General features: G+C 39.4%; 1 protein-coding gene across 2 annotated transcripts in view; it reads left to right on the top strand.

The window, feature by feature from the left end:
• The window catches only part of CRAMP1 (cramped chromatin regulator homolog 1), a 51,908-nt gene that overhangs the window by 17,542 nt on the left and 22,220 nt on the right, over window positions 1–12,146 (top strand). For both annotated transcript variants that reach the window (XM_051632339.1, XM_051632340.1), the window contains exons 5-8: window positions 385–468; window positions 2,643–2,691; window positions 10,356–10,441; window positions 11,189–11,312. In XM_051632339.1, coding sequence (XP_051488299.1) covers window positions 385–468; window positions 2,643–2,691; window positions 10,356–10,441; window positions 11,189–11,312 — 343 coding nt within the window. The remainder of the gene's footprint in view (window positions 1–384; window positions 469–2,642; window positions 2,692–10,355; window positions 10,442–11,188; window positions 11,313–12,146) is intronic.

Here is a 12,146-nt window from a genome sequence, read left to right on the forward strand (position 1 = left end):
AAATTCAGACCTATTTCCTAATTACCCTGTAAGACAGAGTTCTAGATACATATTCTTGGGGGCATGCTAGAGTTAACTTTGCTATGAATTATCTTTATTTTACATATCAAACTCTTGCATATGTAAGTTCCGTGGAAGCTGTGTTGTTTCTTATGTTATCTAGAAAATCTTTCCCAGTTATTTAAGTCACCAAAAAGAATCCGGTGGACCTGTCTCCCAAAGGTTTTTCTTGAAACAGAACCTGGTCTTGCCTTGGATGAAATGTTTGTTTCATAATTGAAAATACAAATAGTCTCATTTTCAGTGCTGAAATGAGTATCTGCAATGTAGCTGTGTATCAGTATCTGCAATTTGCATCTCACTTACACCTTTTCTACTTTTCAGTGTTTTCTCAAGGGCTGAAAAAATCCTCCCTGGAGCTTTATGGCTTAATCTGCTATGGGGAGCTAAGGAAAAAAATTGGGGGATGTGAGTATGAATGACTTAAAATCATTTTTATATGTTAAAACCAGAAGTATCTGCACTTGCAGTTGGTAGCGTCTAGTAGAGTTTCACTTTGGAGTTATTCAGAGTTTTTGTTCATTTTGGTTTGTTACAGCAATCTGTGGTATTATTTTTTCATTATATGTATTTTTATTCTTAAAAACCTCTTGAGTTTGTTGCATTAGTCCCCTTTTTCTTGGACAGATTGTTTTAGCTTTTTCTATCTGTGGAATGCAGTGCATTTAAAACCTGCAGGTAACAGATCAATGTACAGACAACTTAGGTTAGCTGTCTAATTTATTATTCTTGAAAACTAAGCAATTAAGTGTGTAAATTATATAAATTGCACCCCTATTTGTTTCTGCCTATGCAGTCAAAATACTGGATGGTTCCTTTCTCTAAGTCAGTCCCTAGATCTTTACTGACTGCATTACAAATCATCAGAAATAACTTTACTGACTAACCAAGATGCATTTGGACCTTGTCAATCCTAGAGGCTTGTTTTATCCATAAGGATGAGCACAGGCAGATGAGTACCTGCCATACCAATGCTCCTCCCTTTTATGGAAGTTCATTAGTTGCATTAACAAGATCTCTGATCTTAGTCTTAGTACCATGTTCATAGAATCACTGAACAGTTTGGATTGGAAGGGGCTTTTAAAGGTCTTCTGGCCCAAGCCTCTGCAGTGAACAGGGGCATTTTAAACCAGATGAGGTTGCTCAGAGCCCCATCCAACCTGGTCTTGAATGTTTCCAGGGTGGAGCTTCTACCACCTGCCTCTCTGGGCCACCTGGGCCGGTGTCTCACCACCCTCACAGCAAAGAATTTCCTCCTAATGTCTAACCTAAATCTCCCCTCTTCCATTTTTAATCCATTGCCCCTTGTCCAAAGCCCCTCACCAGCTTCCCTGTAGCTCCTTCAGGCACTGGAAGGTGCTGTAAGGTCTCCCTGGAGCCTTCTCTTCTCCAGGCTGAACATGTGCAATACCTAACAGAATTGTGTTATTTTGGCAGATTTTTTATTTGATGTATTATTTCCTCAGCTGGGATTGATACTGTAATGTGTCCTGAACACGACTGTTGTGAATGCTCATACTGAATTTATTCTATTTGTTCAAAGATCTTCAGTGTCTTAATTCATCGTGGAGAAGCAATTTTGAACTGTTTCATGACAAAGAAGGTGCAAAAGCAAGGCAGATTGCATTTGTCAGTATAAATCAGTATTAGTGTTTTTCTCTATATCCACATTTTGTCTTAAAAGCACCAACAGACTCTCCTTGCTATGACTGGGAATAAAGTTTCACACAGTCACCATGGCAATGTGTATATCCTCTTGTGCTTCTGTCTTTTTATAACCTTGGTACCTGGTTACATATTTTACTCACTGTCACTTGGAAAATTCTAGTCTTCAAAACCAGAGACTTGAGCTGCAAACCTTTACACCCAGTTTATAAGAGGTCTGCTCTGCAGCTGGTGAAAGTTGTTACTTTCACTCTCTTTTTAATTTTTTTGCCCTTGTCTTGTGATATTCACCCAGTCCTGTGTTCCCAGAGGTGAAAATTACTTACCTAGAGTTGTGGAGACACAGAAGCCCATCAGGAATACTTTCAGCATTGTCAGAGGGAGGCTTAATTTTTCAGCAACTAGATCTGGGCCTAACTATCATAGGGAATATAAATCAAGTTAACATCATGTCAGTTTAAAAATGTGGCATATAATGCATAGAAAAAAAATCTGGGTTATGTGTGCATTTTATTATTTTTACTTAAATTTTTTTGGTGGCATTCAGCACTGTGAGGGCTTGAGGCTCTTTCATTATGCTGTGCTGCCTTAGCAACAGAGATTGAGCAGGAAGATGAGGAAACTTTTTAATACCACAGGGTCAGATTAACACCCAGGAACCCAAGGTAACTGTAGCACCTAAGTCGGGGTCATTTAATCCATGAATAAAATGTAATTTTCTTGGCAAGGATTGTGTAAAGCTTGCACATTATGAAAACAGAAACTTTTCAGAAACGGTATGTTATAGGACATTTATGAACATTAATCCTATGTGGGAATAAAATGTAAGAGCTTTGAAAAACAAACAGAACATAAAAAAGGTCATGACTTCTTAACTTTGAATTCTAATTCAGTGTGTTATCCCATTTCATGTAAAGGTATGGATGACAAGAATGCATCTAAACTCAATGAGCTCATTCAGGCTGGGTAAGTAAGAACTTGTTCCTAAAAGTCTTAGAACTGGGTTGTTGAGCAGCTTGATTGTTGAACTGGTCATCCAGAGACTTTTTTAGAGCTGCAGTTTGACGTTTTCCATTCTTTGGTTGGTTGGTTGGATTTTTTTTCTCCCCTTTTCGATGAAGCCTTTAATTGTTATTAGTAAGAAATGATGGTTAAGTTTAAAAATGCAATGAAATGAGAATTCTTTCCAGAAGTTACAGCATTATAACTGTGTTGATTCACTTTAGGGGATATAGTTAATCTCCAAACAGTGCTCTTGAGTCCTGAATTTCAGACCTGAAACCACTCTTCCAGGACACCATGGGCCTCAGCCCTACAGTCATTGCTGTGTCTGCTGGACTTTCAGAATGAGTGTTCTCTTCCATTTCAAGAAAAAATAATGGGATTTGAGGGCTCAGTCTTGACAATATAATTTCAGAATACAGAAAGGTTTAGAAGTTGCTGTTCTGTTAGAAATTAGGAATACCTTAACTTTGTACATAAATAAAATTCTGAAGGAGTCCTGCTTTTAGAATTTTACAGTGAAATCTCATTCAAGGCATGGTTTTAAGGAGTGTGATCATGAAAACTGTTTCAAGGTGTAGCAGGTATTGGTTTGTCCTAACCATGTCTTTAAAAGTGATCTGAAATTAGTAATATTTTCTGTGCGTTGCAGATCCCTTTTTACTTGTGGCATTTGTACTTTTAAGGTGCTTCATTGTAGCAGACAAATTATTGATAAAGTAAACATTGCTGTAAACAGAATGAAGAGTTTGCCCACTCAGTAGCCATTGACTTTTTTACTTTACCTTACGTAAAATTGGTACTTCCAGTTGTGCCTTTCTGTTGTTCATAAACTTGAGTTTCCAAATGGGTTCCTTTAATAACCTTTATCACCTGGGAGATGCATTTTGTACAGTCCACTCTTGTGTTGCAGGTCTTAAATGTGGTTATTTATGAAATCACTTGTTATTTTGTAAACTGTGAGTTTTGAAATGAGAAGAGAAATTGTTGTTTGGTTAGAGTTGTGTACAGTTAAGAAAATGTTATTGGTAAGGTTTTTCATATTACAAAGCGACTCTTAAATGACTTCATTGAAATTGAGTTATCAGTTAAAATGGGCCTGAGATGAGCCTTTTTTCCCCAGTGTCCTGAGTATCTCCAGAGTTCAGGATATTGTCAGTCATGGTCACTCTGTCGTACTCTGTTGCAGTTCAGAAATTGTTCTCTTGCACAGGCCTTTTGTCTACCAGATGGAAGACACATCTTTACTTCCCTTTTTTTCCTGCCTCTCCTGATGCCATTGGGTGGGTAAACCTTGGCAGTCAAAGAGGAGCAAACTTGCAGGGAAACAATGTTCACAGTTTTGTCTGCGTTACCACCTGGATGCCTACACCATCTGAATAAATCCCCTGCACATCCAAGGGCAGCCTGGTACCTCACACAAGCAAACACATTGCATATACCCCATTACATTAAATTTTTCATCTTGCTCAGTGATATTACAATTCTGTGATCCCCTCTCTATTCTACAACTTGTCTGTATTCTTCAGCAGTTCTTTTTTTTCAGTTCCTAACTTTTTTCTTTCAAGTGTGATACTCCTCATGACTGCAATGTTCTTTGTAAGGCTTGTCACTATGATGAAAGCAAATCCAAAGTGATAAAAAATGGGGAATGTGAACATGCATTATTATGGTCATCTTCTCCTGAAGTAGGTAAATACTAGCCTCATTTAATTGGTGAGAAAGGTGAAGAGAGGCTAAGACTGTGAGGAGCTACCTGGCAATTCGTTTGCAGGACCGCTCTAGAACCTGGAGTTATATGTTACAATTCAGTGCTTGTTTTGCTGTTACAAATCATCTCTGGCTTTCTCTAATAATTACATGGAGTGTGGAAAAAAAATCACTCTGTGAGGTGCTTATAAGAAAGCCATATTTAAAATCACCCTGGGTGAGTTTATAAACCAGGTTACAAACTAAATCGACTGGTTATTTCAAGTAATGGCAAAATCGTGGTGTGAAATGGCCCTGTTTGGTCATGGAAGTTGAGGCCATTCACCGCTGTCCATCTCTTAACTTGTCTCCAGAATATCAGTAACATGTAAAATCAACCTAGACCATGAATGAATCTGGGGTCTTTCAGAAAATAAATCAAAGTTTAGATATTTATGAATGCAAGGGGAAGGTAAGAACTCTTGTGTCAACTTCTGTAACTGGTCTCAGTATTTCAGCATGCTCATATCAGTACTGGCTCACACAAGCTGCTTAAAGAAGTTTTCAGAATCACAGAGCAGAAGAACTATGCAATAAAGGTCCCTTAGAATCAAAATGGTCAGGGTTGGAAGTGACCTCTGAAGACCCTTGAGTCCAACCCCCCTGCCAGAGCAGGACCAAAACCAGGGCAGGTCACTCAGAAAGGCATCCAGACAGGTCTTGAAAGTTTCCAGAGAAAGAGACTCCACCACCTCTCTGGGCAGCCTGTTCCAGGGCTCTGTCACCCTCACAATAAAGAAGTTCTTCCTCATGTTGAGGTGGAACTTCCTGGGCTCCAGTTTGAATCCATTGCCCCTCATCCTGTCACGGGGCACAAGTGACAAGAGCTTGTCCCTGCCTTCTTGATGCCCTCATGTATTGATAGACATTAATTGGATCCCTCCTCAGCCTTCTCCTCTCTAGTCTGGAAAGCCCCAGGTCTCTCAGCCTTTCCTCATCAGGCAGGTGTTCCAGTCCCTTCATCATCCTCATATCCTCTCTTGGACTCTCTCAAGTAGATCCCTGTCCCTCTTGAACTGGGGAGCCCAGAACTGGACACAGTATTCCAAGTGAGGTCTCACCAGGGCTGAGTAGAGGGGGAGGAGAACCTCCCTCAATTTGCTAGACACATTCCTCCTGATTCACCCCAAGATACCACTGCCCTTCTTGGCCACCGGGGCACATTGTTGTCCCATGGATAACTTGTTGTCTACCAGGACTCCAAGGTCCTTATCCACAGACCTGCTCTCTAGCAGATCACCTCCTAGCCTGTACTGGTGCATTTTGTTGTTCCTTCCCAGGTGCAGGACTCTGCACTTTCTCTTGTTGAACCTTGTTAGGTTCCTCTTTGCCCAGCTCTCCAGCCTGTCCAGATCTTGCTGAATGGCTGCATAGCCTTAGAAATTGCAGGGGATTTGAGTCACTTTCTGCCCCGTCCCTTGGTGCTAGTTTTTAATTACAGCAATGACAAGAAACAATGATTTATAGCAGTGTATCAGAACCAATCAGGAATCCAGTTAAATGAATTTCAACCAAAGGTTTTTAGTTTTGTTTTATTTTTGTGTGTGTAAAGTTTTAATTTATTTATATTTTGCAACAATCTTTACATTTAATAAAAAGCTACATTTGAGGAAATACATACGTTTTCTGGATGTAAATCTGCAGGATTTGTGGAGGGGGTGAAAAAAAAACAACAAAAACCATATATATATATAAAATTAAATAAATACTCTAAATATGCAACAGTTGAAGGACCACGTTCTGTGTCTGTTTAGCAAGTGTGTTTTTCACCCCAACTTGAGAAGCTCTTAATATCATAAGTAAGACAGAAACTTTGAACAGCTATTGATTGATCTGTCTGGTTCAGTTCCTGGGTGTGCTCTGTGTGAAGATTCTTTGCCTTTGATTTTCTTGTAAAAGCTGTTCTTTACATGCTGAGGGAGAATTTGTAACTCCCTAAAAATCTTGATAATAAAGTAGCAATTCATCCTGAAAAAGTTCATAAACAAAAAATATCTTTTTAAGTAGGCAGAACGTGCTCTTGGTGTCAAGTTATACCGGTAATCAGAAGAATAACTTCATTTTTAAGTTTTACTATTTTCTACACATGGAAACATCCACAATCTTGGGAAGAAAAGACAAAGAAGGAAGTATTTTTAATCTAGGAGTAGTTCTGTTGCAGCCTGTCTCCTTTTTACTGTGCCTTTCTTTTAAATTAGTAGGACTGTTCTTTTTCCAACCTCCCAGCCGTGGCTTTCAGTTAGGAAACTACAGTCCCTAAATGTGTATAATTTTGTTTTAGTTTAAAGAAGAGCTTCTTACTAGACTCTCTCTAGATTGCTTGAAACTCATCATACTTTATGGAAAAGGGAATTAGTGGAATTACTCCTAACTCTCCAAACAGAACACCTGAGTCTAGAGAGCCGAGATGCTACTTCTAAAATGTGTTTTAGGGAACAATGAAAAGTATTTATTGTTCCAGGCATGGAAGAGTGCTGAAGTGCCAGGGTGAAAACTTTCATGTGAAAGTTTTATCATCTTGTCAATTTTTTGTGTGTTCTGTTACTTCCTTTACTGAAGGGTGTCCTTTGCCATTCTCAGTGCTCAGAGGATGCAGAAGTTCCTGCTTCTCTTTTAGGGCTGTAATCAGTTTTGCATTTGTTTTCTTTCCTCCAGTATGATTTTCCTCCTATGTTTGTGGTAGGGTTTTTTTAATATCTTTTTCCATGATGTACTAGATTTCCTCACAATTCTTTCTGGGCTTTTGTCTTAGGTTTTGGTGGGTGGGATTTTTTCCCCTGCTCTCTTATTTTTAAGCCCAGATACAAACACAACCAGAAGCTTGTGGTGCTGCTTTGTGGCAGGAACAGATAGTTGGTGTCTGCAACCCCGGGTGCAGTTGAGTAGGTGGTGGAGAAATTGATCAGGAACAAGTGCCAGGAAGCCTGACTCCATAATAAATGCTTTATGACCAACTAATTAGGGTCTTCAAGAGAAAGATAAAATACGAAAAATGAATAGCAGTGCTTTTCTTCTTCCTTCTTTTTCTTGATCACATTAGCTCAGCTGTTCTAGGTGGATCAAACAGCCTTTGGAACATTCAAGCCATTTTTTCAGTCACCATACCAAGTGATAGAACAATTTTCACAAAGATTGTCTGTTTTTTATAGTCAGAGCAATTAATGAAAGAAGAAATAGTTTCTCCCCACAACCCCTGCTCACTTATACACTTACACTGCCTAAGGAATAATAATAATAATAATAATAATGCTATTTCTGACACTTCACTTGCATGCAGCTGCTTCACGGGCACATTTGATAAAAAGGTGTTGTATTAGCTGAAGCCAAAGGAGGAGTCTCAGCTTGCACAAGTAGGCAAAGAATTTGCTGTCCTAAAGTAGTGTAAATTTGCAATTCAACATGCTGCATTGTCTCAAAGTGCATTTGTACTACTGGATTTGTTTTCACTAGCTTTAATGGATTTTTTTGGATGCTATTATGAAACCGTGTTTTCCACTAGTACTGGAGGGAGTATCTAGGTATGTCTTCATTAAGCAAGGAAATAATTACAGTGGGTCTTATTGCTGTAATTAACAAGGAAGACAGTAATTTTGGCATGTTCATGCAGCAGCATTGTTTCCCTACAGCCCTTCCATGACATTCCCAGACTTTGTATTCTCTAGGGTTTGGGTGCATTTGTGCACATCTCAACATCAGCTTTATAATATTACTTACTGAGATGAACAGCATTAGTGGTAATAGAGTGAGGCTTTCCTTAAATTCCTGTAGTGCAGGGCACAAGGTATTTGTGGTGAATCCTGAGGATCTGTTACTTTAAAGTGATGTAACAGGAGGAGTGATTTCTGGAAGCTACAGTAGATGTTCAAGACTTAGAGTCCTCAGCTGTTTTTTTAAGTTACTGTTCTTGCAGGAAGTAAGAACAAACACTGGACAAATAAATGTAGTATGTGTCTAGAGTTTTTTTATTTACTGCGAATTCTCCAGGTTCTGCCAAATCCTTCTAGTTTGGTAGCAGGCTAGCTAGGCTGCCACTTCTGCTGCTGGCTGATAGCAATGCTTGAACTTGTGAAGCAAAGTGGAGATTCTCCACCTGAAGATTCAGACCCAAGAGAGAAGCTGTCCAAACAGTTGACCAACTGAATTTGAGAGCAGCAGAATTTGTAGTTGAGTTTCCTGTCTCTGTATCTTGCAGTCACTGTTAGCTAACTGAGTTTGGGCTAATTCATACTGAACTTATTCTCACTTGTATTGAAACGTGGTTTATTTACACATTAAATAAAAATAAAAGAGGGTGCTACCTATAAAACTTATTTTCAGGAGATTTATTGTCTAAAAAATGCTAATCTTCATGATTAAATGATAATTTGATAAATAATGATAAAATCATATCAACACTTTAATATAATGACAGGAGGATATTGAGCCTCATGCATTAAGGAAAGGTGTCCATTGCAATGACCAGGAGGAGGTTTTACCTTTCATTGTTACCTTATGGCGTTAATTAGATATCCACAAGTGTGAGATAGAGTCTTTCCAGTGGCAGATGTTGACTGTTGTACTTAGTGGGACCAGCTGTCTTCAGACAATTCAAGTTTCCAACAATGGAAGTTAGAGTGAACTTGAAATAAGAAAGGTAAGAACAATGCTTCGGGTACAGCAGCTGTAGTGTTGTCTGCTGTTGCAGATGTGGAAATACGAAGCTCTGTTTAAAACCAGGCAAGTACCCAAGAGGTCTATTTTATTTTTTCTTTAGTAGCACTATTGGTAGTTTCTCCTCAACACTTGAGAGCCTTCGGCTCTTCTTGCTAGTTGAACCACCACTACTTCTGTTTCAGAGCTCGTTAGAAAGAGTGAGGGGGAACAAAATCCCTCTGGCTTCTGGTATCTCAGTGCAGACTGAGGAAATCTGCCCTTCCAGCCCTAGGTTACTGTGAATCTATTGCTCACAGCTGAGCAACTGAAACTTTTGAGCTGCTCACCCCCTTCACTTTATCTTCTCAGGTTTGGTCACTTCTGCTGCCCCTTTGCAGATTTCCCTCTTAGCAGTGTCAACAGCTACTCTTTCTGTCTGATGTTGTCTTCCTTACTGCATAGAAAAAATTGAGATCTGCTGTAGGAATATACCCCATATTTTCTTTCATTTTACTTGTCTGTTCCTATTGTTTGGATGGTAGCTGATCTTTATTGCTTGAAGTAGTAACCACTGCCATCAGGAACTGCGTTAGTCTCAATTCCTGCTTTTCAAGTCTGTGAAGAAAACAGGATTGACTTAGTGAAGAAATCAAATAGTTCCACTGTGTGAACACAAAAATGGCCTCTTGCGTTTAGGGATCTTTATAGTTGTTAATGTGGTATTGAAGCTAAAGGCCAGTGAAATCATGCTGTAGAAGTTAGTTTGTTCATATTCCTGCACAAGCTGTTAGACCTCATTTCTGCAACAGATGTGGTGTTGATATTCCAAAATGGAAGATTCTTCAGAAACTTTACACTTTTTCTTCCCATAATGATAAGTTAGGAGTATAAAGAGGAGAATAAAGCAAAACCACTTGTCTTTTATGAAGAAGGTGTCTCTTGAGGGTACTCTCCAACAAAAAGTAACATACATCTGATGTGCTTTATAAAGTAACAGTCCCTCCGTAAGTGAACATCCCAGTGTTTCGTGTAAGTCCAGAAGGGGAGGGTTGCAAGAGGAACATTTCTATAATGAAAAGTAAGGTGATAGAAATTGAATGCACTTGTAAGTTTGCACTGCAAATGCCTACATTTCTCTGTGCGTTCCTCTAGTCCAAGACTGTATTTGAGTCTGTGTCCCTGCTGTGTATGTATTCACAAACTTGAGCTAATGGTGCCAGTAAACACTTCTCTTTCAATGTATTCAGGGCAACGACTGTTCGTTACAAAGGCAGAAACCTCCGTATCAAAGCTCCAATGTGCAGAGCTCTGAAGAAGCTCTGTGATCCAGATGGTAAGAAAGAGATGTTGGGACATGGAAGGGTTTTAACAGATGATTGGAAGAATCTGAGCAAAAGAGTAGGGCTGTTCTGTGTGCAGATCACTGGCCAGGGGAATTTGTGCTATTGCACATTTGTGTTAGGCACAGATATGTCCCTCTTGTGTTACTTACCGTGTTTGCTTGTATAATCCCAATAACTTGAGGACCCACCCAGCTCTCTTAAGTCTTGGAGTATGTGATCAGCTAAGTTGAAAAGGAAATTTGCTACACCAGACGAGATCACTACTGCTTTACCAGTTGTGCTGTCACTATATGCAAAGTTTAGTCCCTTGTGCTAGTGAATAAGCAGTAGTATATTGTTTTAGCATTGAGCAGTTTAGACTTCTTTTAAACCCTCTCCAGTTAAGCTTTGTGTGATTTTTTTTTTCAATTACTTTTTTTCCTTCTCTCCCACCCTCCCCCCAATATGTAGAATCAGTGCAGTTTAAAGGTCTGAAATACTGTACTTTTTCAAAGTTTCCAGTCATCTGATTTTGACACTACTTGCTCAGCTGGAAGCTCCAGTTCCACTGCAGTGTTGAAGGAAAAAAATAAACATTGGAATAGGAGCTAATCTAAGGAAGCAGGCTCCACTGGTGAAGCTGAGCTGCCTAGGTTGCCTGTAGGTGATGCTGATGTTGCTTTTTTCATGTAACTAAGCATGTAGTATTCTGAGTGAGTTGTCCTTGCTTTGACCCTTTGTGCTTCATCCCCCTTCAGGCGTGAGTGATGAAGAGGATCAGAAGCCAGTACGTCTTCCTCTCAAGGTCCCTGTGGAGTTGCAGCCACGAAATAATCATGCATGGGCTCGAGTACAGAGTCTTGCCCAGAATCCACGACTTAGGTGAGAAGAACTGATTGTGGTGCTCAGAATAGAACAGAGAAATGTACGAGCAGCATTTTAGCATCTTTTGCTCTCTTCAGGGTTCTCTTTGCCAGCTGGCATCACATCTGTGATGATGCAGTTTGCCTTAATGTTCTTATTCTGAAGACTTTATCCAACTAGAGTACAAGTTGTTGTAAATAAGAGGTAGCAGACTTAAAAATTAGATTACCATTGTTCTTTGTATCTTTTAGTTTCAGTAATTAAAAGAGCTACTAGAGTTGAGGGTTAATTTACTTTGTGTCCCTGACATCCAGTTGTCAGAGCAGAGTGCAGGTAAAATGAAGATACAGCACTAGTTATACTAATATTTGTGTTGAACACACCATGGAACAGAGGCACAGGGGAGAGAAGGAAAACAATGGTCAGAGTGGTCAGAGGCACCTGCTCCAAGACTGAACATGTCAGCTGCAACACAGTGATACTAGCAGAAAGGAAGGTATTTGTAGCTTCATCTCTTCCTTGCAAAATGTAGTTGGTGCTGTTGTTTCAGTGTCACCAATAGCTGTTCATCCTAGTACTTATCTCTAGTCCAAAACTCCGGGCAGAAAACACCAGGTCTCTGTGATGTTGATTGTTCTTTGCAATAGGGGACTTCAATATAATGGCAAAGATCATGCAGACAACAGAATTAAGTTATTTAGTACTAGGTATATTTTGTAAAATGCTTTGAGAGCAAAAAGTTAATGTTTGGAGGGTTGTTTTGTGTCCCTTTTTCTCTTTCTTTTCTGTTCATGTGGTAGCTTTGTGCCTTGCCTGCACTTCTGCAGTTTAGCTGTATCTTACTGTCTTTTC

This window comes from Apus apus, chromosome 14, assembly GCF_020740795.1.
Source record: "Apus apus isolate bApuApu2 chromosome 14, bApuApu2.pri.cur, whole genome shotgun sequence".
NCBI classification, from domain to species: domain Eukaryota; kingdom Metazoa; phylum Chordata; class Aves; order Apodiformes; family Apodidae; genus Apus; species Apus apus.